Genomic DNA, 24,225 nt, shown 5'->3' on the forward strand with positions numbered 1-24,225 from the left:
AATATATGCAGTGTGTTATTTGTTGAAACTGTACTTCCGATTTGATTTGAAACTGTCTCATTGCTATCTGTTTATCGATAAAATTTTGAAAAAAAAAAAAAAAAAAAAGAAATGCACATTGAAACTACCCTGAGAGTGTCTTCTACCTGCCATCAGAAATAACAAAAATTTAAAGTGTTCCATCAGTGAGGTTCATGTGTTGGGATACCTGCAGGGACACTTGAGCAGTATGTCTCAGTGATAGGCCAGAGGTGCCAATGTCCTGTAGCTCAGCAACTCCATTGCAGGCATGTTGACAGTGTTTTACAAATGTATGTGGACATGCTTGCTCCTGTGGAGATGGGCTGTAAACCCAAGGACATAAAAGAAATCAGGAATAATGGGTAAAGTAGGTAAATGTCTGGGTGGTTTAGAAACAGGTAGGAGTATTTTTTTACTTAGAATGTGTTCATAGTCTTAAATTTGGCAGTTCTGAGGATTGAACACAGGGACTTTCTATTTAGATAGATCCCAAACCCTTTCTTTCATTCTGAGACAGGGTCTTGCTAAGTTGCCTAGGTTGGGCTGGAACCTGGAATCTTCTTGCCTCATCCTTCCAGAGTTCTAAGATTACAGGTGTGCACTACCAAACTCAGCTTTCTTCTACTGTGCAAATTTATTACTCAGACATTTCTGTGGCATAATGCAGTAGATAGTATGTAACACATTGGGGAGTTTGCAGGAAGTAGTAGTTGAAGTTAAGGTGTATGTTACTTGTACTCCCAAACAAAATTCACCCTAAGCTTGGCTCAATGAAGGCAATTTTTCTTTTTTCACTTTTTTATTTTTTATTAATTTTATTGAGAAACAGCAGTGAGACAGTTTCACAAATGATTAGTAGGATAGTGTCAATAATTAGTACATTGCATATTGTTGTCTTCATAGTGGTTATTCATAGTACAAGATGCAGACATATCCTGTCCACTTAGTTCAAGGCAACTTTTTCATTTTCCTTTTAACAGAAAAGGGCTCCCTTAGTAAATCATAACTTAGAGCTAGGTGTGGACATCATGCAGATTTCCAAGTCAGAATCTCATTAACATATATGTATAGTGCTTGAAGCTCAATGTTTTCTAATCTGAAAATACTCCGTTACTTGCCTTTTTGGAATAAGTTAATGAGGAAGACAGTTTGAGTTTCACTCATGTCCAAGGGGAATCTTTTAACTTGACCCATCCATACGTAGAGGTACTGCAGAACTATGAAATTTTGTTCTTGTTCAGTGGTAGGAAGACTCCAGAGATATAACTGATGCTTATAGATTTTTAATGGAGTTTAAACAACAATCTTGGTTTTGTTCTTTTGTGGAAGTATTTAGTTTCCTGTGTTCTTTGAAACACAACCACAATACATCTGTAAGTGTATTGTAACAATTTTCATCCAGTTAATTTTGATTTGAAATTTATAATTCTCTTTCAGAATCAGTATAATCTAGCAAGAGCCCAGCAGTCCTACAATTCCATTGTACAGATACATGAGAAAAATGGTACGTTTTATCCAATAAGTATTTATGAAGTTTTATATAACATGTTTATACTGTTTCATTTTTGGTTTTAATATCTTACCAAGTTATCTTTATCACAGTGAAAACATTTAATTTATGCTACACTCAGAAATCTCTGAACTGTTAACACCATGATTTTTTAAACTCTTTTTGCTCTGGATACTTGACTAGGTACCTTGAGTTGAGTTAGGGATTCTGAGCAGATGGATAAGTGAGAGACTGTGCCCACCTGAAAGGTGTCCTGATAGGGTAGGAATGGGGCCCTATGAATAGAATTCTGTTAGAATTGAGTAAATGCAGTAAGGATCATAGCTAGCCATGTGCAGAATTACTTGGTGTGGATTACTGAGTGCCTCTGATGACTTTCCACAATGAAGAGTTTATCTTAAAAAAAATACTTTCCGGTAACTTTATTGGCCTTTTCACTTGTATTATTCCCAATGCACATGCTTTGAAGGTTTTATCTTTGTGTACTGAGATAACAAACCTAGACCTAGAGACTATTTCAGTGCCATTGGAGTCACGTGCTAGCTCTGTGGCCCTGAACAAATTATCTTTAAGCCTTAGTTTCCTGAATTGGCACGGTGCTGTGGTACCCTAGTTGTCAAAGGGAGGTACACAAGGCACTTTGTACCTGGGTGCTGATAGCAGAAACTCCTGTGGGATGGGGGTGACAGGTGCCCTTTGTTCTAGTGTTCTGGGTCCCTGGAGGAATGTGTTTATAGCAAGTGCTATTTATTTTCCTAGAAATGTGTTAGTTCGTAATTTAAGGTTTATGTTTTGCACTTTTAAGAACAAACCAACTTGTCACTTTTTTAGGGATTATTTCTGGAAATAGTATTAGAAAACCAGTTTCATGCTAAAGAGGAAGATGTTAAAATTTGAAGACAAGGGGCCGGGGAGAAGGCTTAGTATAATAAGTGTTTGCCTGGCAAGCACAAGGGTCTGAGTTCAATCCCGGTTCTGGAAAAAAAAAAAAAAATTGAAGACAAGACCTAGGTATTGATAATAATTGTTTCTGGTACAACATGTACATGAAACCCAAAGGAGCCTGTACACTACAGACAGTCCTCATTTAACACCCCAGTTCTAGTATTGGGACTGGGTCATTAAATGGATTGGTTGCTAAATGAGGAATTGTTTATAGTATGCACATTACAATATTCACAACAAAGAAGTTGCCAAAGGAAACTCCAACTTGATGGCTTTGCTTTTATTTGCATAACTCTTACAATACTGTGCTGTACAACATAAAACTACAGTATTTCACTCAACAGTATAACATCAGATATTACAGTACTACACAAATAAAGGGTACTGTACAAAAACATTGAGGCTCTATCAACAAGGTGCACATTACTGTACAAAAAAAAAAGATGGGTGGTGTCTGAGTGTCAGGTTAAAAGTCTGAACAGTGTTCATCCCACGTGGCTAGTCATTAGACAGGTCCTTAAATGAGGAGTGTCTGTACTACAAAACCTTGTGGCTCAACACATTTTATTATTATTATTACCATTTTTTTGTATTTAGGGCAGAGTGTACAGGGTCTATAGAGTGTCACTACACAGTCGGACTTGTAGTGATTCTCTTGTTTTCACCTTCCCAGCTGGGATTACAGGCACGCCCAGTTTCAATCACTATCTCAGCACACCCTGGGGGCAGGGCCAGCATGGCAGGCCAGGGATCAAACCTCTGACCCCTGTGACTGCCTAAGCAGGCGCTTCAGTCCGTCAACACATTTTAGAATATTCCAAATTTAGTGTTTTCTTGACAGCTTGCTCCAGATAGCATCTAACTTACCCTTACATACAGAGTAACAGTCACATTTTTTGGCTGTCTTATTTTTGGTGGTACCAGGAATTACACCCAGGGCCACTACATTCACATCCATTTTTATATTTTTATTTTGAGACAGGGTCTTGCTAGTTGCCCAGCCTGGGCTTGAATTTGTGATCCCCTACCTCCCAAGTAGCTGGCATTAAAGGTATGCAACACCATGGCCTGATTTATCTATTTTTAAATTTGATACAGGGTCTTGCTATGCAGTTTGGACTTGTAGTGATCCTCCTGTCTCAGCTTCCCCAGCATTGAGATTACAAGCATGTGTCACCATGCCCGGTTTCAGGGCTGGTACGGCATACCTGGGGTTCTGAGGCTGGCATGGCATGTGGTACCAGGTACCAGGGATCGAACTTGGATCCTTGCAATTGCCAGGCAGGTGCCGAGCTATCTCCCCTGCCAACCCTGACCTTATTAAATCAAATATTACAAGTAGTATTCAAAAATGTGTTTAGAAAATTCCCAGAGAGCAAGAGAGGGAGACAGCGAGAAAGAGAGAAAGTATGTGTGAGAAAGTTGAACCACGATGAAAGTGCAATAGACTCAAAATCAGGAGGGGGAGGGGCTGGGAGATGACTCAGTTGATTAAGTGCTTCCCTGGCAAGCGCAAGGGCCTGAGTTCAATCCCAAGTTCCACCAAAAAAAAAAAAGGGGGGGGATAGCTTCTAATTTTTAAATTTTTATGAATTTTTAACTTATTTTAAATTTACATAAAATTATGTGTTAAACATACAATACATAAATCTAGCTAAATTACCTCCCGGTTACCATTTCTCTGGTGAGCACATGTGGCTGTACCACTCGCAGGCCTTTGTAGGCTATAGCACAGCAGCACAGCCCATGTGGCACCGTAGAGCTGGATTCTCCTGGGGCTTCTGCTCCTAGTGCTGGCCTGGACACTTAGTCATGGCACCTGCTTCAGTGGCCACCTTCTCGTTCCTCTTACCGTAAATGTCAGGATTTTGCTTGGGGAGAATAGTTCTTAGTGACAAGTTTACTCTCAGATACATAATGGATATGGAAATATAGTATCTATTGTAATGTGCTACACTTTAGGGATACCACTAGTAGAGCTTATGTGAAAACTCAGATTCACTCTATAGGAAATACCTTTAAATTGTGAGTTTATCAGATTGCTGTGTTAACCTAAGTGCAAGTTTGATTTCTACAGTAAATTGAAACACCAAATTGTGAGCAGAAGCCATACATTATAAGCTCTCCTACTCTGCTTAGGAGTAAACTACCTTAACTTGGTTTCCATTCTGTTTCAGGTTGGTATACTCCTCCAAAGGAAGATGGCTAAATATGTAGACTCTGTGTAGCCGGACCAATGCTGCTTTAAAGAAAACCTTTCCAACATGCAGACACAAGCTTTGAGTGCCGAGTCGACCACACAGAGACGTTAATGCCTAGATCTGTAGTGATAACCCATCACTGACACAGCCTCAGTTCTGGCCTTTCTGTGAGCAGCTGGGCCCATACTGTATTCTTCCTGATTGGTATATGCACTGCCACCCCTTGCCATCTCTTCCTTGAAAAGTGAAGTCTTGAAGCAGGCAAGTCAGCATCAGGTCATTGAAGCTGCGGTGTCACAGTAACTTCCTTAATATTGAACCTATGGGTTATGAGAATTTGCAAAATACTGTTCCATTTAGAGCCAATAAAAATTTAATCGATGTTCATTGTTGGTTTAGAAAATTTAGGTCTTCTAAACCCAACTTTTTCCAGGTCTAAAACCATTTTATGATATTGCCAAAATAATGGCCAGAAACCTACTCATGAAGTTGGTAAGGGTCACTGGAAGCCGTGGACTGTCTTGAGCTCGAGTCCTTGTTAGCAGAGGCTCCCGCCCCAGTGCCTGCTCCCGCTGGGTGGCCGAGGCCTGCTGGGTTCACTGTTGCTTGTGCTTTCGAGCCACGGAGTAGAGCTGGAAGATATTTAAAGACATTTGACCTTTCCCTTATCAACTGGGTGTTGCAATTATTTGTAAACTAATAAACTGATAAACTGATTGTCATGAAGACAGACTTCTTAAGCAAAAGCTATACAAATACAAAAAGATAACTTGGAGACTTTACAATTTTTGCTCTATGTTACAGATTACACAATGGCTTTTAAGTCTAAAGAGCTCTACCTATGTTAATTCCTTCATAAAACCTGATCAGAATAAGGTACTCTCCATGTTATTGCCTTACCTCAGTCCTGTTTAGTAGCTTTAAAAAAAAAACAACAACCCAAGCTCTAGTTTATAAGCACTTTAAAAAGGATACCCAGAAGCACACTTTTCTGCAAACTAGTTACAACACTGAAGTTTTTCTCACACATTCGCTTTAAGATTCAGCTCTTACCTTGGTCAGCCACTCCTGAGATGGGGCTTCAGCGTTGCTGTGGGTATTTGCTTTCTTGAGGGCTGGTTTTGGCGGGCAGCGAAGCTGGTAAACGAGTTCTGGCACTCTGTTGGCTTGACTGTCTCAGAACCAGCAAAGGAGCAGAGTTCTTCAAAGCAGCGAAACTGAGCTTGAGGCCAAACCTTGACAGTGCTTGGGTGAGGGACAGCTTTGCAGAAGTATGACTGCACAGTTGGCATGCCTTGGTTTTTGGATGTTTTCACCGCAGATTTATTTGGCAATGTACGGTAAATTTTGTAAACTTGCATCAAGTTTATGAATAAAGTACCATTTAAAAATTGCCTTGTCACCTTTCCCACACCAGAGCTGCTGTGCTTCAGGTGAGCATATGCTGCCGGCCGCTGGGCTCCGGACCGGGTGTGAGGTGGGCAGGTGCGGGAGGCTTCAGGGGAGGCGTTCCCGCGGGGGGCGAGCGTGGCCGCCCCCTCCCCGCGCCTGCGTTCTCAGAGGAGATGGCTCAGCGGCCCGGAAGAACCGCGCTCGGCCCCGCCGCCCGGTGGGCGCAGCCTCTGGGAGCGCTGCGCGTGGAAGCCGCCCCCGCAGGTGGGGAAGCGCCCCTCTCAGGCCCTCCTCCCGCGCCAGTCCCCAAAGCGAGGTCGTGGGAAGCGTCAGGACTGGTGCGGCGTTTTTCGCGGCGTGAGTCCGGGAATCCCGGCCGCGCTGACATCCTTTGAGGCTTTCAGGGTCCGCGTCCGTAACTGTGAAACCCTCCGTGTCCCGTGAAAGCGGTACGCTGTCGACGTGCACACTGTTTACTTGTCCGGTGATTCCTGTCGTGGACGTTCGCCCTCGTTGGTGTGAGCGTGGAGGGCGACAACCCCGCAAATCGCAGCGCCACCCCGGGGTTCCAGCTCACCCGGGCGAGGGCCGAGGCGGCGCCGACAGAGGGCAGCAGTGCGCCGTCCTGGCGGGCAGAGTCCCGGCGGCCAACGAGGCCCCGCCTTCGGAGAGCTGAGGGAGGGCGCTCCGCCTCCGCCCCCGGCCGGCCGGAAGTGGCACGCGCGCCTGCGCAGTGCATGCTCGCGGCTCCGCGGCTCCGCGGCCTCGGACTCTCGGCCAGGCTGTTTCTCTGATGGCGTCGGGCATGGATCCCGGTGGCGGCTCAGACGTTCCAGGAGCCTTCGTGTTGAGCAACCTGGCGGAGGTGGTGGAGCGCGTTCTCGCCTTCCTGCCCGCCAAGGCGCTGCTGCGCGCTGCCAGGTAAGGGTCTTGGGCGCCCTGCCCTGGGGGTCTGGCGGGGACCTCGGGACCGGTGGCCAGGTCCGCCGTCCGTGCGCTCGCGCTCCAGGGTCGTCCCGAGGTCCCCGCCCCTCAATTTGATGCTTCCCGCCCCGGGTGGGATGCTTGGGAGTGCGTGGGGGGTTGGGGACTGGGAGCAGGGGGCGACCTGCTGCCGACCGCGCCCCGCTTCCCTGCAGCGTGAGCCGGCTCTGGAGCGCGTGCGCGCGCCGCGTGCTGCGGGGCCAGCGCACCGTGGCCTGGGTGTCCGTGGGCCGGGCCGACGCCCTCCCCGACGCTGCCCCGGACGGGCACAGACTGCTGCGCGCCGTCGCCGAGGAGCTCGAGGCAAGTGGGGCGCGGGCGGGTTGGTTGGACCCTCGTACCCCACAGCACGGACAGTCGCCCCATCACTCGTTACGCCGGCCATGGCCGGAGTTAACTGTCCTTCAGTCACTGCTGAGAAAACTGCCTGCACCAGTTCCGTGCAGCTGCAGCGTGGTGGTGCTGTGTGGAATGTTTTCCTGGTGGAGCTCTCGATGGGAAGCGCGGCCCTAGGCAGGCCACTGCGCGCGGCAGACAGCTGCGTTCCTGTCCGTTCTTCGGCTGGGGACGCTCGGGTGCACGCAGGTGTATCCTATTTAACCCGACATAAAGTTCTTTCTCCCTACTCCAGCTCTTTTTGAGCAGGAGAAACCTGGCGCTCCTGTTCCTCGTATCTTTGGGTAGCAGGTCCGCGCGCCGTCTGCTCCTGCCCCTGGGTTCTGCTGCTTCTGGGTCCCTGCAGGCGGGCCAGTAGCCAAGGACGGGTTTGGTGAAAGCTTCCTTCTCCTGGAACCAAAAGTTGTCATTTGGGAAAATTCTAAATGCATCAAAGACTGCCAAAGAAGTTCTTTGAAACATCATTTATAATAATGGAAATTAACATATTAATATTTCAGAAGTGACGTTATTAACTGATAAATTTCAAGGGTCATTTAATGGAAAGAGTAAAGATGCAGATTACGAAATTGTTTACTATGAGTGGTATCAAAAATACAAAGGGGGGTTATCTGAATGTCCTAATTTTCTCGGGGGAAGAGAATGGTGTGAATTTTTAAAAAAACTGTAGTTTTCAATTTTTTGGTTTCAGTAGGCATTATCTTATAGAACTTTACAGTTTGTACACTGTAATGCTCTTCTAGCCACTCTTAGGTGTGGACTGAAGCTTTGGAAGATACCAGCAGTGTGGCTTTGAAAAAAAAAGTTCCTTAACCTTTCTGAGCCACAGGGTTCATCTGGTAAAAAGTACTTCCCTATAACCTTATGGAGTTGTTAGAAAGGTAAATAAATGTATACCTGGTGCATGTTGCACATTACCATACTAGGGATAATGCTTTTAATACATCATAAAGTCTTAATATTGTTATTAAGGTTTATAGTACGGCCTTGAAGTTTTATATATTAAACTGTCATACAAAAACATGCGAACTCCATTTAAATCATGCCTGCTGTTGTTTTCCGCATTATCCAGTGTGCAGCGTCTTTGGATAGACATAAAGTTGGTTTATTTATTAGAACTAAAGACCACTGTGCATTTTGTGAAACTCCATTTGTCTGTCCTTTTGGTGTGGAAGGGCACCTGCTCTTTGCTGCATTATGCTCTGATTTCCAGGGAGTTAGTAATGAAAATTCAGCAGTCATTTTCTGCGGATGCCAGAAAAGAGACTAGGGGACCATGCAGACGTCCATGGGTCCATGGTGTCCAATGCTGATCGTTTTCATTGCAGAATATTCACATCTTACCAAGGACGGTTCTGTATATGGCCGATTCTGAAACGTTTGTTAGTCAGCAGCAGCATCGGGGCCACGTGAAGGGTAAGTATAAAGGTCTTTGCTCTCTTCCCAGTTTTTTATTAGTTCTACATCATGCAGTCCTGGAGTCGCTGACTCTTGAGCTTCCTGACTAGGGCTGCTGTGTGCATGAGCATCTCTGAACCTCATGGAGCCATGGGTACTTGAGTTGATCTCTAACCTCGTAGAGCTGAAAGGAGTTTTTAGAAGTGTTTCACACTTTGAAATATAACAGTCCTCCCCGCACTGCTTTTTACTCTGAGCAGGATGTATACACTATTCTGCCTCTTAGTGCTGGGTTCCGTTTCCCAAGTGACTGACAGATCCCACGCATGCTTGGCCTGCTGAGGGAAAGGCAGCCTAGTACCACAAGACGCTGTGGCCAGGAATGGGGCTCCCACAGGGGATCCTAGTGTCATGGTCTGTGAGGGAGGTCAACCGAACACAGAGACAGTGTGCACAGAACTTCACATTCAGCTGCTGCTTTGAAGTTTGCTACCACTGGGGTGAAAAATTTCTAATCAAGTTTTTATAAAGCATGATAGTATCAGATATTTGCTTTTTTTTTTTTTTTTCAACATTGTCAGATCTGACCTTAGGTGGATGAAATTTAGTAATTTTGCCTCTGTTATTACAGTAAGGAAAAGAATGAGTATGGAAACAGCAGCTGCCCTCGAGAAGCTGTTCCCGAAACAGTGCCAAGTCCTCGGGATTGTGACCCCAGGGATTGTTGGTGAGAGAAATAAGCCGTTTGATCATTTCCTCCTTGCTTTAATGTGGGATCCTGTGGTTTGGTGAGTTGTATGTAGCTGAGAAGCACATTTATTTTTTCTGGTTGTTGGGTGTGGTATGATACTTGAGTTCCTTAAATTGTTACCAGTGGGAGTTCAGATCTCAGGGGATGCCCGTGTGAAGCAGGACTTGGTGCCTTCATCCCAGCAGCCATTCTGGGGAGGAGAAGCTCACATTATGCCTCTCCACCTTGGGAAGGATTTCTGGCATTTTGAGGGTCCTGTCTGACTGGTGGGTTGGGTGGAATAGGAGGGGTCACACCCAGGGCTTTGCACAGGCTTGGTCAGTGCTCAGCAAGTGTCCTTGAAAAACTTGCTGTGCCTCTGAGCAACTTGGATGGTGGGGCAGATGGCTCCAAGCCCCACAGGTGAACAGGGGTCAAGTGCTCTGGGTAGGGCTGGCCGCCGCCTCCACCAGCCTCATCCCCACTGCTCAGATGGCTCGCCCCTCACTGGATTAAGAAAATGATAGCAGTGGCCAAAGTTTCTTTAAATTCTTTAATTGTCCTTAAATGATTGGTCTTGTTTTCTCATTACTGATTCCAACAAGTGCTCCTATGGAATTCTAGCTCTCCTTCCCAGTGTCACTTTCTTGTCCCTGTGCTGTGGCTGCAGGAGCTCTCACTTCCCCAAATCCAACATGATTTCTTCTCTGGAAATGTGCTGGGGAGATGGATGTGACCCCACTGTGGGAGGATGAGACCCTGAGCCTCGTCCTTGCCTAGTTGTGCGGCTCTTTTGCTTCGTGCCTCTGCTCCCGTGTGTTCCTGTGCTTTTGATGTCACTTACTCAGGCAGGTGGCCTCTGGTATTTTCTTGGCCCTTCTCAGTTTCCGGCCTTATCTGAGCTCATTCCATGGGGCCTGGACAGAATTTCTATGAGATTACCTCGTTTTTCTCAGGTTATAGTCTAGTGATTATTTTGGAACAGCCATTCACTCCTCCGTCTTCCTCTAGGTTGGAAATTTTCCAGGTTTGAGAAATGAGGTTCGGATGTCTGTTTTCTTAGTTGAGATAAAGTTTATCTAGAGTCAGATGCAGCTCTTCAGTATAAAATGTCCTGAGTGCTGACAGGTTTGTGTCCTGCTGTTATCAGCACAGATGCAGATTGTTTCCATCCCCTGGGGAGCTCTTGCCTGCCTCAGTCCTGTTAGCCATGCTTTTGATAACCCCTGTTCTGATTCTGAGACCACAGAGAAGTCGCCTGAATGTCACATTAATGGACATGGTCTGTTCTTGCATCTGGGCTACTTCACTTCATATAAATGTTTTTAACAACATTTGAGATACTCATTTGTTATGTGTACCACTGACCCATTTAAATACCATTCTTAGGTTAGATTTTATTTTAAAAATAGACCATCATTTGTTTTGTCATTCTTTTTTTGATGGTCCTTTGGTACTTCCAGTTGCTAGGTATTAAGAACAAAGCTGTCAGGAACATTTCCTTGATGGAAGTCTTAATTGGTTCTTAGGCAGTCACCAAGAAGCAGAATTGCTTGGTTTCATTACCTCTTCAAGTGAAGAAAATCCCATGCCATTTTCTGTGTTGTTAATCTCTTTGCTTCTTTAGTCTGCTCTTCATCTTGGCTCTCTCCCCATCTCTTCACTGTGCCTCTCATTCCACTAGGTCCTCATTATTATTATTATTATTATTATTATTATTATTATATATATTTTTTGCGGTACCAGGGATTGAACTCAGGACCTTGCACTTGCCAGGCTGGTGCTTACTCTACTGAGCTAACTCCCCGGCTCCCTTAACATTTCCTTTTTTTTTTTGTATTTTTTAAGAAAGGGCCTACAGGGTGTTCAGGGTCTCACTAGCAGATCAGACTAGTGATCTGCCTGTTTACAGCTTTCCAGGAGCTGGATTACAGGCATGCGCCACTACGCCCAGTCTCAGTTGTAGTTTCTGCGTGCCCCTGGGGGCGGGGGCCAGCACAGCAGGCCTGGGGATTGAACTCCTGGCCCCTGAGCTTGCTTGCAGGCGTTTAATCTGCTGGGCTATTTGGCCAGTCCTAGGTCCTCGTTAGTATGCACATACCAAAACAGTTAATTTTAATGTATGGTAATTTTTAATAAAAATTTTGACAAACTAGCTACAACTCAAAGAACGTTTTGCCTCCTAGAACTTGTTCTTGCAACTTTAGCTGTTTTCCACAGTAGCAGTTTTCACTTTTGTTTCTATGGTTATTGCTTTGCGCTTCCTCATAGTCCCTTCACGTTGCCACTGCTTTTCCTCTTGCTTCCAAACATCCTGGGTTCTGATTAACCCTGCATTTCTGTACACTGTCACAATGTCCAGTTAGCACACAGCAGCACAATGTGACAGTGTCCTGCAGATGTGAGCTTCTGGGATGTGTTTGTATCTACAAGTGAGGTAAGGTAAGATCCTTTGGTATCTGAAAGTGTGCTGCCTGAATGTTCGTAAGTTGGGGATTTACTTACCTACTAGTTATGATCATTTATCATTATGAACAAAAAGTGGAAGGTACAGGTAAGCAAAAAAAAAAAAAAAAGACAATGCAGGTGACCACTGTTAACATGATGGTGTTAGTGTTTGTGCCCTCTGGGCAGCAGGATGTGACTGACTGCTGGGGCTGCCCCACTCTCCACATAGTCTTCTGAGAGTGTGGAGGCCGGAAGTCCAGCACCAGCCTGAGTTTCTCCTGAGCCCCCACGCTCCCTGTGGCCTCACGGGGCCCTCTCTGCACACAGGTGCCATCTGTGGACCTGCCTCTTCCCCTCTCTCACACTGCTCCCTTGAGTGGGGGCCCACCTGTGGCCTCGTTTAGTCTTAACTCTCTGCAAAGGCCTTCTCTCCAGAGGGGGCGTGGGGTGCAGTCTATGGATTTTAGGAGGCTGAGGATCACAAAATTCAGCCTGTTACATCTGCCTTTACAACTGACAGCTCAAACATTTCTTATCAAGTAAATACACGTTTGTGTGCTTGACTTGTGTAATAACAATGTAACTTTTTATCTAAATGCCAGGGTGAGATATTTAAGTTTTCCCTTTTTATTTTCTATTAGAATTCTATGATAAATCTACACAAATTGTATAATTTTCAGATATTTCTGGGATGAATTTTTTCAAGTGGAATTGCTATGAAAATGTGTGTCCTCCAGATGTTTTGTTTAAAGAGCTTCAAGCAATGAAAAGGTTCAAGGGATACCAGACCAAGAATCACTCTGCCCCTTTGTTCTGGGGTCAGGGACTAAAAAAATTGCCTTATTTGCCTTTTCTTCTGCTCATTTCCTTCCCTTCCCTGAGTTCTGAAGCACTTGGAAGGAAGTTGTAGGCCTCGTGACAGTCACCCTGACAATGACCCCGTAGAAGGAAATCTTGTACTCCCGTAGTGGCTGTTTAGTGTGGTCAGTCATTGTTTAATGACCTAAACTGAAGTTTTTTAGAGTGGAATTGGTTAATTTATACCAATACCTAAGGAAATTCAGTTTTTACTGAATCTTGACAAAATTGTTTTGGTTGTTTTTTGTTTTGTTTTGTTTTTTCCTTCCTAGTGACTCCAATGGGATCAGGTAGCAATCAACCTCAAGAAATAGAAATTGGAGAATCTGGTTTTGCTCTGTTATTTCCTCAAATTGAAGGAATAAAAATACAGCCATTTCATTTTATTAAGCAGTCAAAGAAGTTAACACTAGAAAAACATGAGCTTACTGAAGTGGGTAAGTTACTGTTTCTTAATTGTACGTTTGTTTGCTGACCTCTCTGAGTTCTGGTGAGTGAGTGGTGGGGGTTCCACTGCTCAGAAGGACTCTGAAAGAAATCTGCCTGTGTCATTCAGTGCTGCCCTTTAAGCTGTGATCAGAGGCTGGGTCTAAGAAAGCCTCCATTCTGGGATAAAATTGTTACTCTTGTTAGACTATATTTTCATTTTGGTGCCAAGTATGGGTGTGGGGACCCTGAGGGAAAACAGCTCCAGAACCCAAAGAAGACAGCAGCACAAGCCTGCGGCACGTGCTGAGTGCATGCATCTTGGGCACGGCATGGGCACATGGTGTGTCTTGGTCACTTGTACTGCCTCTGTCCCTGCCCTCTTCTCCTTTTTTAAAAAAATTTTATTGAGAAACAAATAGCAATGAGACAGTTTCAAAACTGGTTAGTAGGACAGTTGGAGCTATTTTGTTTTTAAGTTAGAGACCTTTTTTTTGTAGTTTTCTTATTTATTATTTATTGTTTGCCTGTTCTTTTTTCAGATACTCTTCTGAAAGTCTACCACAAAGTCTACCTCTGTTTATTACTGTTTTTTGCTTTGGACATTACATTATTTTCTTGGGTTTCTCATTTAAGAGAAACCGTGTGATCTTTACCTTTGTGTGTTTAATTTATTCAATATGTTACAGTTTTAAAGTACATTGATTTTCTTACAGATTATTCATGTTTACTCTTCATGACAGAGTAGTATTCTGTTGTGTGTAAATAGCACACTTTCTTCATCCATTCATCTGTTGTTGGGCATAGGCTGCTTGCTTCATGTAGCCACTGTGAATTGTGCTGTGGGAAACACAGTAACCTCGGGTTCCTCCCGAGGATGGCTTTCATGTGGTGCCCTTTAAACATCACTAGATGATAATCTCTGTCTCTGGAGAGTTAGTTTGTTACGTATTTCTCAGTGTAGACCAGTGGAGGTGTTGATACCAGATGTGCTTGCTGTGCAGTTCCAACCTGCATCCTCCGTGGACATGAAGCAAGGTCCCTTCCCAGGTTCTCCAACTGTGAGATTCCAGTCATGTTAGAGTCCTGTGGGGGCTGGTGCAGATTCTCTGTGCAGGCAAGAGTGAATACGTTAGGTTTTGCCAGTCATACAGTTGCAGTGCTAAGAGTTCTCCAAAAAGGAGAACTCTGCTGTGGGCTCTGTTGTTGGGGTGCAGAAGCGGCCATAGACTACAGAGGAATGGCTGACCTCTAGGGCAGGAGATCGGTTGGGCTTGGCTCCTCTGCCTGACAGTGCTAATGAGAGTGACTAAGCTCTGGAAAGAAAAGTTCACAGTGAGCAAAAGCAGGGCCAAATTCTGACGGAATTGTCTTTCCGAGAGGGGATCTTGTGTTGGATGATATTTGCTGAGTAGACCTTGGGTGTAATAGTACATATGCTTTTACACATATAGTTTTTTTTAAGAATTCTTACCAAAAATCTTAATTGTTAAGGAGTAAAAGTATGTCATCCAAGTTTCATAAGAAGCCAGTGTTCATTCACTGAAAACCTGTTCATGTGCAGGTGACTTGTGACAGTGCCCTACCCAAGGGCAGCAGTGCAGGGCATCAGGTGAGCCATCAAGAGAGAGGCATAACCTGGGCTTATCCAGTCTGGGGTTCTGGGAAGGTGACAGCTGACAGCCTTGGGCAGTGAGAGTATTATAGGTGTCCTCACCTTCTCCCCAGGTTGCTGACAGAGAAGCAGCAGCAGTAGAGAGCTCAGACAGGAAGTAGAAAACCCACTAGCTCTGTTGAGGTGTAAAGCTGAGGTTCCCACAGCACAGCCAGGAAACAGAAAGGAAGCTAGTGTGTGTATGGGAGCAGGGATAGATAGAGAAGCTGGTGATGTAGTGGCAACAACAGGCAGGGGCTGGGTTGACCCTGGAGGTCACAAAGAGAAAGGCAGTGAAGCCAGGAGTCTCCACCCAGCAGGGCCATAACCAGGTGACTGGGGTACAGGATCTGCTGTTTAGCTGTAGCGAGTATACTTCGCCAGTAGTGCATATACATTTCAAATTGTTGTATGTAGTGAATGAATGTAATTTTATTTATCAATTAAATTTTCAATTTTATAAAAATTGATGCAGGGGACAGGAGATTGTGGTAGTGATTCAGGCAAGAGGCAGAAGCTTGGGCTGGGGTGGGTAGCAGGTGGTACCAAGGCACTTTCAAGGTGACATGGGTGGCATTGTGGCTGACTTGGGGCTGGGTGTGGAGAATGAGGTGAGTGGTAGCAGTGTAACAAGCTTCCTGGTGGTTCAGCTGCATAGTGCCATTTGCTGAGAAAAGGGATGGACTAGAAGGACTCAGAGTTCAGCTGTGTCTGGGTGCCTTGGGTTTGAGACAGGAGGAAACCACGAGGACCTGTGCCTGGATCCTAGATGCCAACATGAGGATTATTGGGTAACAGCAGCTGCTGGCATGGCAGTGAGTTCTGGGTGTCCAGGGCTGGCACTGGAGTTAGGTCAGTGTCCCTCTCCACCTTGTGCTATGCAGAGGGCCTGAGACTGCTCACCAGGGAGGTTCCTGAGTAATTTCCTGACTTTCTTTTGAATAGCATGGCCTGTTGCTTTTGGGGTTGGTGATCCTGTTTACATAAGGAAGACTCATGAATCATGAATCTTTGGCCTCTTCCAAATCTGACCATTGGTTAAAAAAAAACAACAAAACAAAACAAAACAAAACAAAACAAAACACCCAAAAAAACAAAACTGTGCTATCAGAACCCAGGAGGGGAGTGCAGAAGAGGAAGACTTTCTGCAGTGATCAGAGTTCCTGAGGCTGACTAGTGTCAGCCATTAATTCCTCACCCTGCCCATGCATCCCGTTTCCTACCCTCACCTTTTCTCTGGTCTGTTATTTTGCTTTTTCTTTGTTTGGTGCTGGGAACTGCACTTAGGATCTTGCGCTTACCAGGCAGGTGCTGTGCCACTGAGCCAGCCCTTCTCTGGTTTGTTAGGAAGGAAGTTGGTGGTCAAGGAAGTGAAAGTGAGGTTTGGAGTTGGGTTTTCTTCCTGTCCAGAAGCCACCTACTTGGTGACACTGAAAGCAGAACGCCAGAGGCTTGAGGCAAGGCCTGGCTGCAGGTGCGGCTGCCTCCGTGGGCCTGCCATCCCTGCTGCCAGCTGCAGCTCAGGACAGACTTCCAGACTGTGGTGTGGTGATTGCATTGTTTTCACATAGGCATTTAAGATTTTTTATTTCACAAGTGTCTTGGAAATTGAACCAGAGCTTTGCATTAAGCTATACCTACCAGCACCCTTGCTAAAATTTTGAGACAGAATTTGGCTAAATCTCTGACGTTGCCTAGGTTGAGCTCAACCTTGTGATCCTTCTTCCTCAGCATTCCAAAGTGCTGGGATTACATACAAATAATTTTTTTTTTTTGTAATAGAAGAATTTTAATTGCAGCTAAGATTTTAAGTAGTATTAAAGTTTATAAAAATGCTGAAATTGCATTTTACTAGTAGTGCTGGTCACTAGCCACTAACATTTTGTTTTAAGGACATCTTTAATTGTTGCTTTTTATCTCTCTGCAGGTCTTCTAGATAACCCAGAACTTCGTGTAGTACTTGTATTTGGCTATAATTGCTGTAAGGTGGGAGCCAGCAGTTACCTGCAGCGTGTGGTCAGCACTTTCAGTGACATGAACATCATCTTGGCTGGAGGCCAGGTGGACAGTTTGTCATCGCTGACCTCTGACAAGTATGTCTTTGCCTCAGACAAATGAAATAGTCATAGATTTTTGTTACTTTGGGTTCTTTAAAACTGGATTTAAAGAATTGCTGATGTATAATCCCCTCTTGTTGTAGACATTGGTTAAGGAGCTTATTGTAGTTCTGCTTACAATTGAACATAGTGCCCTTTAAGAATTTTCTCTTAGATAGATTCATGCTCTTAACATTGGCTTTCAGCATTGTTTATTAAACGCTCCAGGGATGGCTCTAGTATCTGTGACCTTAGTATGTCACCTCTGCAAACCAAGAAGTCATAAATGAGGTTATAGTGATAGCAGGGTACAACTTTTATTCAAGCACAGAACGGGTTTCATAATCAAGAGCCAAGGTTCAGATGGAAACCGAGTCAAGTGTTCTTTGAGGAGGCAGTGGCCTGGATTGTCAGGGGACAGTGGTGAAAGTGAAGCAGCTTGTTCCGAGCAGTGTTTAGTTTGTCTGTTTGATGGTGGCATCCGTGCCCGTGTCAAGCTGTACATGATAGAGGCTATTTCTGGTTCTTTGAAAACCTGATTAGACACTGAATATCTTGGGTCTTGAGAGGTAGACTACAGCTGTCCTAAGGTACCCCTTAAGTGTGTAGGGTAATGCTGCTCTCTTGACCAGACTGCAGTGACCTCTGCATTTCTTTACTACCTGTTTTCTTTAAAGGAAGTATATCGTTAAAATATATCTTTATGGAAAAACTTCTCGCAGTTGCTTATGGTCAGTGCTTTGGAACTCTAATGCAATTGAAATTACACGTGGTAGTTCTCAGATCTATTTGATCACAGAACCTTTTTATGAAGCATCTGGCAGACTTTACAGCACATTTTTAGAAATTCTGTGCTTGATCTTTAAAATAACTTTTTTGAAGCTCAAATATTGTGGATCTTTGGTTTTTGTTGATAAAAACTTTTGCTTTCCATGATAATTGTATTTCTCTCTTAAGCCATTACCCCCACCTCCCAATTCTGCTGGGTCCCTCTCCATGTTTCATGAAAATACATTGCTGTCCAAAAGCAGGGAAGTGAACCAAGTGCCCCTTCCCCTATAAATACTAGCACAGGTTCCTCTCTGGATGTGCATTTAGGATTTGGGAATGATGTTAGGATCAGTGACTAAGAGGAAAGTAAAGTCATCCCATTGCTATTTCTTTTAGCAGTCTGCATTGATGGACCAAGGAAACAGGTAAGACAGGGTCCTTGAATTGCCACTGAAGAAGAAAGCCAGGCAGCAGGATGTTAGACAGAGTGTCTCACACACACAGGCCTAGGCTTGGGACTATATGCTGAGATTGTAGTGAGGATTTGTCACTGAAACATACAAGTCTGAGATGCCAGCCTTGGCTATTTGGTATCATCCACTTTTTATACCTAATGTGGAAAAACAGAACCCCTGAAATCATCACACTTTGCACAACCCATGGATTTTAATGGGATCTTCATACTATGTCAGTAGACAAGAAGCCACTGAGTCAATCCTTGCATTGTTCAGATTAATTTTCATATAACCCTGCCTACCCCACCCTAAAAAGATAATTTTTTATTGCGAGATTCACAAGTTGGAATAGGATTTCCATGCTTTGTTGTTGTTTGGGGTAGAGGGTAAGTAGGAATTAAACCCAGAGATGTTGCACTGAGCTATATCTGTAGCCTTTCTTTGAGACAGGATCTTGCAAAGTCACTAAGTTGCCCAGGCTGGGTTTGAACTTGAGATCCTTCTGCCTCAGTTTCCCAGAGTGCTGGGATTACAATTGTGTACCACAACAACAAGCATTACAACATGGTGTCTACGGAGAGAGAAAAGGTCACAAAGTTAAGAAAATGGGATCCCTCTGCTCTCAAGTTGGTTTTGCCATTGGCTATTCTTGCTTTCTTAGTTAACCTTTTTGAGTCTTGATTTCTGCTCATGCAGTGAATCTTGCCTGCTCCATAGATTCATTGTTGAAAAACATGATAGAAATGCAAGTTATCTGTTTCTTCCCCACTGAATGTTTCCTATACTGTATATGCTTTATTATTACAGTTTTTAAAAACCAGGTTAACACAACAATAAAGCACTTTATCTGGTCTTCTCAAGACAAAAAGCAATGTAATCATAATTGTTTACAGACCAAACAACATAAAACCTACAGAATTTTAGCAGGTACCCTCTTTCACAATTTGATAACTGAAGGTGGTATAGGGGAAGACGCAACATAGTAAATTCAAGAAGTTTCATAAAGTAGACAGTTTTGTATATTTGAATGTAACTGTAAGGTTCCTTTAAGAAGAAAAACTATTCCTCTTAATAATGTAGGGTGAGTTTCAGAAGTCTTTATCAATGTGGGTGGTCCCTTTGTATTTGTAGTTGAAAATGAGTTGTCCTAAGCTGCCTTCTGTAATCTTTGAATGTATTACTTTTATTTTTAACCCTGTAATTTTCCTCTTCTCTGATGTATGTGTCTCAGAGTAAGCAGTTTGCTAATTGGGCAGCAGCTTCCCCAGTAGTGGAATCAAGTGGGTTTTTCTCTGATCTTTACCTTTTGTTTGTTTTGATGCTACTTTTCTAATTTTATTTTCTAGGAGTCCTCTAGATATCAATGCCACCGGTGTGGTTGGATTGTCCTTCAGTGGGCTGCACATCCAGAGTGCCACGGTGCTCCTTACCGAGGATGTTGGTGATGAGAAGGCTGTGGAGGCGGCCATGCAGCGTCTCAAGGCGGCCAACATCCCAGAGCAGGACACTATCGGCTTCATGTTTGCGTGTGTTGGCCGGGGCTTCCACTATTACCAAGACAAGACCAATGTTGAGGCGGATGCATTCAGAAAGTTCTTTCCCAGTGTGCCTTTATTTGGCTTCTTTGGAAATGGAGAAATTGGATGTGACCGGATAGTCACGGGGAACTTTATATTGAGGAAGTGTAACGAGGTAAAGGATGAGGATCTGTTCCACAGCTATACAACCATAATGGCGCTTATTCACCTTGGGTCCTCTAAATAAAGCAGCTTTCACAGGATATAACTGTTGGTTCTGGCTCTTCCAGAAAATGGAACCTTGGGATATTATCTGTGTCTATTTTCCAGCTTTGATGATCTGAGATCACACTGAGGTAACTTTTAACATACTACATGAAGCATAATTTTATACACAACATAAAACCAAGAATTCTGCATCAATAACAAGCAAATCTCAATGATTGTGTTGCACAAGGTTATGTAGCTGATATAAGGTAACTTTAAATAGTGGCAGCTGGAGTATTAGACTTTCCACATCTGCCTCTTCATATTGGTAGGTGACCTGTTAAAATCATGACTTTATAGAAGAATATAAAAGAGAAAAGACATAGATAGCTGCAAGATTTTTGTCTACTGTATTTCATTTTTTCCAGGTATTTTCAGAAGTTGTAATGATATTATTGATCTTTTTACTTATTTGACAAAACTTAAGAGCTATTTTTGTATTGGTATGCAAATAAATTGTCAAGACTAATTAGATTTTATAAGTAAGGCATTTTCTTTTTTTTCTCTCAATTACAATGGAGTGTTGGTGTGTGTGTGGTTTTTTTTTTTTTTTCCCTTCCTGTAGCTCTATAGAGCTAACTGGCATACTAAAAAATTATATTACCTTATTTTGGTTTATGCCAATAAAACATGCCATGGTAGTTCATATGGCATTTTGCATTTAATTGATTTTGGTAAATACATGAAGGATACAAACTCCTTTGTAGATGAAACCCAGAGTGGTAGGTATTAGCTCTGCAGCCCTGTCTCATGAAATGATGAAAAGTTTGAATTTCTATTTACATAACTATTTAGACAAGAAGTATACAGAAAGAACCAGTTTTCCTCAATATCCCGTCTTGCCATTTTCATATGGTCATGGAACTTCTCACTACTAGTTAGGCACATGTCCCTCAGGACAAAGATCGACCACATTTTTCAGTGTCCTTTACACGTGGCATGACCATTTTTGGCCTACTCTCCACCCTGTTGCTTGGTGTGGAGCTGGGTGTACACAGCCTCGGTGATCCAGAGGTTGGGTGAGACCCACAGAGGACACGGGTCCCTGCACCTCTTTGGGAGCCCCTGCACAGTGGTAGTGTCTTGCCTTTTTTGGCTGCCTTTTTCTTTCAGGTCTTTGTTGCAGAATATTTTTAGATGATGGTGACTGATGTTCAGCACTTTTAAAATGGCCAGCTTGTTCACAGAACAGTAAAAAACTCAAAAGGTAAGTGAAATCAAATATATTAACGTTGTTTTTCTACTTTTTAATCACTTCTCTCCCATGTTTTTGTTTTTTGGAGACAGGGTCTCTAGTCCAGGCTGACCTCAAATTCTTCAATCCTCCTCTGATTCAGCTTTCAGATTGCCTGGCTCGCCTCACTTTGACTTTTAGAGTTTTGTCTTGCTCTGTGTACATATACAGAGGTTGTGTTTTTTTTATAGGTAAGTATTAGTGCCTGAAGACAGTTCAGAGATAAATTTGACTGAGAACTTTTCATCTATATCTGTTTAGCCATTTTTGTTTCACTATTAATTTTTCTACCTGACATCAGTATCCATTATTAGCGGATCAAAATTCCAGTCCTTGGGTATCTTTACATAGCATGTAGGGAAAATATTTTGTGAATTTATTTTCATCCTTCATATTAACCAAAGTTGGTTAGATAATAGAGTCAAAGAGATTTTTAAAAATTTAAAAACTGTCTTAAAATATTCATGAAAAGTTTCCTTTTAAAAGAGAGTTTTCCTACTATACTCAATTCCTTGTAGGTGAGGCTTTAGTTCTTGTTATTTATAGATAACAAAACCATAGTGCAAAGTAGAAAGGGAAGGAGTTGGCCCAGTAGAAACCCACTGTAGTGCTGATAGGAAGTTATCCTTCCTGCCTCCCAAGAGACCTCCTGATTATATGGGAGGAATTTTAACCAGTTAAAGCACTATAATTGGTACGTTATTTTGAAAGGCTTGCCATTGCAAAAGTAAATATTAGAGAATAATGGTTATAGCTCAATCGATACTCCTAGAGATGACAACCATTGTAGTTAATGTTTGAAAAACTGAGATGAGCACAAATAAAGGTTAACCCTATTTTCACATCCTGAACTATCCTACTGTAAAGTGAAGAGCAGATGAAACAGTTTATCTAATCAAGTCATTAAAGAATATTGATTTCTGTTTTCCAAGTGAAACCATTTCTAAGACTATAGTGCTTTATAATTTTGATTCAAGTAGAAATCTGAGGACAAGGGACTGTAAATGTTGGAATTACAAGCTACAATTAGAAAATACAGTAAATGTTTACATTTAAAAAACATTAAAGGCATTGCCATTAATCCACCTCAAAATATTCTTCCTCACTTTGAACACTTATCCTATTGTTACTGCCACATTTGATGCAATTCTGGAAGTCATCTAAGTCATCTTGTGAGTGTCACGGCTTCCTTACTGTCCTGAACTGATTCAAAACATTTTTTATTACTTACTTATTTTGAGATGGTCCCGTTATGTAGTCCAGGCTGGCCTCACTTTTGGTTATCCTCCTGCATCAGCCACTGAAGAGCTGAGAACCTGGTTCTCACGGCTATTTTGACTTTGGGGAAGAACCATTGGTCCCATGGTGCTAGTTCCAGTAAATAAGGTAGATGTAAATATAGTGTCATGTTTTTAAAACCTGTCTATCCATTGGATGGCATTTCAAATACACACTGTGTTTTTGGTGTTACCTTATAATGAAAGAGGACTCCTCTAGACCTGCTTTGGAGAGTGGCAAGAACACTGGAATAGGTGTTCCAAGTGAGAAAGTATTTTGAGGAGGAATAGTAGCAATATGGCTTTTATTGTAATACTTTTTAAAAATTTAAACACTATTGTCACCCCTTATAAAACCTAGAATAGCTGATGTATGCATGCTTGTAATCCCAACTACTTAGGCTGAGCAAGAGGATTTTGAGTTCAAGGCCATCTCAGAAAGGGCTGGGGATGCAGCTTAGTGGTAAGAGTGCTTGCCTAGCATGAGTGAGGCACCTGGTTTGATTTTCAGTACCAAAACGGACAAAATCCACCAAAAATCCCTAGAAACAAATACCTCTTGCAAAGTGCTATAATGAGAGGTGAGGGCCAATAGGTCCAATAGGTTGCTTCACTATGAAAGTTTTGTTTTCCTTAAATATGGTTCATTTCCTATGGTTCATATCCACTTAAGTGTCCAGATCTGCCACTGATGTACACTGCAAACGTAAGAAAATGAACATGTAAAAAACTACAGGAGAAGCTCACACAACCAATTTCTGTGCAATCTGGAGACGTTTTCGAGAAAAAGCACTATGATTTTTATACTCTTCAAAATACGATCCATAGGTTGAGTTTTAATGGGAACAGAAGACTTTAAATTCTTTCCATGGGAAATCATGCGATGTCAGGAGATAAACTTGATTTTCAGTTTAGGTGGATTAATGCTAAAATAAAGAAAATACAGTTAGATTCTGTAATAATGGTCTTGGTTGCATGGACAAAACTAATAACTGTACTATGTAAAGAACATGTTACTAGAGAGCTCATCTCATGCCAGTCTCATATCTAGGGATCAGTAGTCAGATACTTGTAAGCCATGGTTTTGTGCTGTGTATATTGCATTTCCGCTTTGTTCCGTACTTGAAGACAGGTCCCCAGAACATGCAGCGCTACAAAGTAGGAAGCACTGACAAAAGTCAGCACATGTCATTTAATGTTTTAATTTTGTAAACACCTTTATAAAAGGTTTTATTCTGTAGTGGCTCATCACAACCAGCAAAAGGGCAAGATTGATTAATGCTGCTTTATTTATACATTTGGTACTAGGAATCAAACTTAGGACCTTGTGTTTGCCAGGTTTTAACATGTGAATTATGAGGTTGAGAATTAGGAGAGCTTTCTCGGCATTTTTCCACTTCTGACTAACCAAAAGTTGCATACTGTGTTCCAAGTCTTCTTGTGATACCACATACAGATGGGAATAAAACATAATTGACCTTGAGGACCACCGTTCATGGTAATTTCTATCAGAATAGCCAAGTGTGCCCAAAAAAGAACAATGGAAAAAAAATGACTTTTAACAATTGCATGGAAAGGAGTTTTTGTACAAAGTTTGAAAAAGTTGCAAAATAAAAATTGACATTCTTAACCAAAACAAAAACAG

General features: G+C 42.9%; 3 protein-coding genes across 8 annotated transcripts in view; 2 read left to right on the forward strand and 1 right to left on the reverse strand.

The window, feature by feature from the left end:
* Ube2q2 (ubiquitin conjugating enzyme E2 Q2) overlaps positions 1-5,064 on the forward strand; it is a 58,857-nt gene extending 53,793 nt beyond the window's left edge. For 2 of the 3 annotated variants that reach the window (XM_004628701.2, XM_023712621.1), the window contains 2 exons: positions 1,459-1,525; positions 4,654-5,064. In XM_004628701.2, coding sequence (XP_004628758.1) covers positions 1,459-1,525; positions 4,654-4,685 — 99 coding nt within the window. In that variant the 3' untranslated portion in view covers positions 4,686-5,064. The remainder of the gene's footprint in view (positions 1-1,458; positions 1,526-4,653) is intronic. The other variant, XM_023712620.1, reaches the window with a different exon arrangement.
* A 1,754-nt stretch (positions 5,065-6,818) lies between these two features.
* Fbxo22 (F-box protein 22) lies at positions 6,819-24,132 on the forward strand. 2 transcript variants are annotated; one of them, XM_004628700.2, is made up of 7 exons: positions 6,819-6,990; positions 7,209-7,356; positions 8,778-8,865; positions 9,479-9,574; positions 13,156-13,320; positions 16,891-17,056; positions 19,632-24,132. In XM_004628700.2, the coding sequence occupies exons 1-7, from the start codon at positions 6,863-6,865 to the stop codon at positions 20,047-20,049; spliced, it is 1,209 nt and encodes a 402-aa protein (XP_004628757.2). In that variant the 5' UTR covers positions 6,819-6,862; the 3' UTR covers positions 20,050-24,132. The 2 variants fall into 2 exon arrangements, with proteins under 2 accessions (XP_004628757.2, XP_023568387.1); XM_023712619.1 differs by lacking the exon at positions 13,156-13,320.
* The window catches only part of Nrg4 (neuregulin 4), a 129,824-nt gene continuing 129,019 nt past the window's right edge, over positions 23,421-24,225 (reverse strand). For all 3 annotated transcript variants that reach the window (XM_023712625.1, XM_023712622.1, XM_023712623.1), the window contains one exon: positions 23,421-23,506. The gene's annotated coding sequence lies outside the window, so the exon portion shown is untranslated. The remainder of the gene's footprint in view (positions 23,507-24,225) is intronic.

This window comes from Octodon degus, unplaced genomic scaffold, assembly GCF_000260255.1.
Source record: "Octodon degus isolate 3935 unplaced genomic scaffold, OctDeg1.0 scaffold00026, whole genome shotgun sequence".
Taxonomy (NCBI): Eukaryota; Metazoa; Chordata; class Mammalia; order Rodentia; family Octodontidae; genus Octodon; species Octodon degus.